Here is a 2,416-nt window from a genome sequence, read left to right on the forward strand (position 1 = left end):
CAAATGAACAAAAACGCAACTTGTCATGGTCATGAAATAGACCGTAAAAATGACAGTTCGGTGTTAGGTTTGGAAGGTTTGTTTTCAAAAATTAAGAGGTCAGTCTACCGTAGACTGCTCTGCTGAGAGGAAAGCAGGAAGATCTGGGCAAATAAGTTCTGCGACTTGTTTCCAAACACACATCTGGATTCAATACAAAGACAGGCTCACGAGGCCCCGGGGGGTGGGGGGTGGGGGGGGCAAGCTGCGTTTGCAATTGGACAGACCCCCCATCTCACACCCTCCAGCACACAGGGGCCCTCCTAGGAGCACACGCGGGCGCGAACACACACTCAGCAAGCGGGATGCGCTCAGGGGGCCCGCGCCTGTCCCCCTGGACTGGCCGCGGCGGGCGCTTCGCCTCACCTGTCTTAAAGACCATCTGGTCATCGTCCTTGGACCCGAAGGTGTTCAGCATAGACACGAAGAGCACCCCGCAGGCGTTCTGGATACCGAACACCGACCCGTTGCACCACATGGCCGCCAGCATCACCAGCCAGCCCCAGCCGCCCTCGGGAGGCTGAGGGGGCTCGGCGCCCGCCGGCCCCACCAACTCTACCTCCACCTTCTCGGCGGCAGCCTCGGGGCCGTCTGAGGGTCCCAGGCCGGACAGCGGAGTGGCCCCCATGGGCGCGGGGTCGAGTGACTCTGTCTCGCTCGTCTCCCGCTCAGCAGCGGTTGGCTTAGCCGGCGAGGGCACCATGGCCCTAGGCGGCCCCGTCGAGCACCGGGGGAGCGCGAGGGGCGCGAGTTCTCAGAGGGCTCCCGGAGGAGCTGCCCAGAGCCCGGCGGGCGGGCTAGTGAGGCCGAGGCGACCGCTGTGGAGCCCCCGGTGGGCGGGCGGCGTAGGGCGCGGAGGCTGCAGCGAGGAAAGCGGAGGCGCGCAGGAGTCTCAAGGTTCAGCGCTCGGGCCTCCCAGTCCACAGCCCCGCACCCCTATGGACCCGGGGCCGCGGCCGGCTCCTAAAGACGCCCCCCGCCCCACCGGCTAGGGGCGTGGCCGGCAGCGGGGCGTGCCCAGAGTCTCCAGATGATTGGGCTTCGGGAGAGCGGAGGCGGGGCCCACCTCCCCACCACCTCCCCACCCCCAGCAGAGAGGGGACTCAGGTGCCTGCGAGTAGCTGTATCTGCGCGCGCGCCTACTGCGGGCCCTCCTGCTCCCCACTTGGGGGTCACAGATGTGTAGGTCACCCCGCCTCAAAGTGTTATCGGAAGGGGTGCGTCGCCTCCTAGGTGCCGGCTTGGTGGGTCAGCAGGACAACAGTATGGGATCTTTCGCCTCAGCTCACTAACAGCCTCACAACCAAATAAACATTTTCTCTCTTTTGTTTTTCTTTTGTTTTTTGGCATTCACCTCTAATTACTAATTATAACATGTAAGAAACATTATGCCACCTGCTTACTTAAAAAGGAAGTCGGAAGCATCAGAGGCCTTATTTAATTACTTCATTTCTCCTGCATTCACATACAATACAATTTTCTATGGATACTTAGCACGTTGAAGATGCTCAATTTGGAAGACAGACTGTAATACCAAAGTTTTCAAATAAACCTTCCTGACACACATCTAGAAAACATTACTTTTAAACTACAACACAGTTGTTTGCACTTAAAACAAAAACTAACACCTATGTGCAACTCCTGTCTCCCTGAAGCATGGAACAGCAATGTATGTATAAGAAAGGAAGAGTTAACTAGCTATGCAATATGGAGCACACTTAATTTCTCAATTACTCAGATTCATCACTTGAAAGTCAAAATATGCTATTTTATGTGCCCACCACTGTGATGGAGTACAGAGTTGAGTGTGCTTGTTCATATTTCTGCCAGTTCATAAACTAATAGGAAAAAGTCCTGGGATGAATAGGAGGTTCAGATGATAAGTGTTACAATGCATGTTCAACAAAGTGAAGTGGGCAGGGACTGGGGAAGAGCATTCTAGGTAGAGAAAATAGTGTAAGCTTAAGAAAAATAGGGTGTGCTTGAGGAGCAGGGAATATAACTTAAGTATAATGTGTCTTAGGGATGGGATTAGAAGAATAAACTAAAATTAGTCACACGAGTACACATAAATGAATGTACAAGAATGTTACTCCATCATTGTTGGCAGTAAGGAAAACGTGGAAGCAAAAATGTGCATCAGTAGAAGATTGGTTAAATACATACTATATAATCTCTAAAAGTTATGATGTTCACCTCTAGACTTTACAAGTTGTCTACAGCATTTTACTGGGAAAATAAAGCATGGGGGCGGGGAGTATGGATTATAACCCAAAATATAAAACAAATATCCATGAGTCAATACTGATATAAGCAAACGATCAAGTACATAAAGGCAGGGGGAGTAGACAGATCCCTCCTGCAGAAAAATTCCCAA

At 52.3% G+C, this 2,416-nt stretch overlaps 1 protein-coding gene across 2 annotated transcripts in view; it reads right to left on the minus strand.

The window, feature by feature from the left end:
• Positions 1-982, minus strand: part of SLC16A10 (solute carrier family 16 member 10) — a 124,742-nt gene extending 123,760 nt beyond the window's left edge. For both annotated transcript variants that reach the window (XM_019646352.1, XM_019646353.1), the window contains exon 1: positions 406-982. In XM_019646352.1, coding sequence (XP_019501897.1) covers positions 406-742 — 337 coding nt within the window. In that variant the 5' untranslated portion in view covers positions 743-982. The remainder of the gene's footprint in view (positions 1-405) is intronic.
• Between the last annotated feature and the right edge of the window lie 1,434 nt (positions 983-2,416).

This window comes from Hipposideros armiger, unplaced genomic scaffold (assembly GCF_001890085.2).
Source record: "Hipposideros armiger isolate ML-2016 unplaced genomic scaffold, ASM189008v1 scaffold_101, whole genome shotgun sequence".
NCBI classification, from domain to species: domain Eukaryota; kingdom Metazoa; phylum Chordata; class Mammalia; order Chiroptera; family Hipposideridae; genus Hipposideros; species Hipposideros armiger.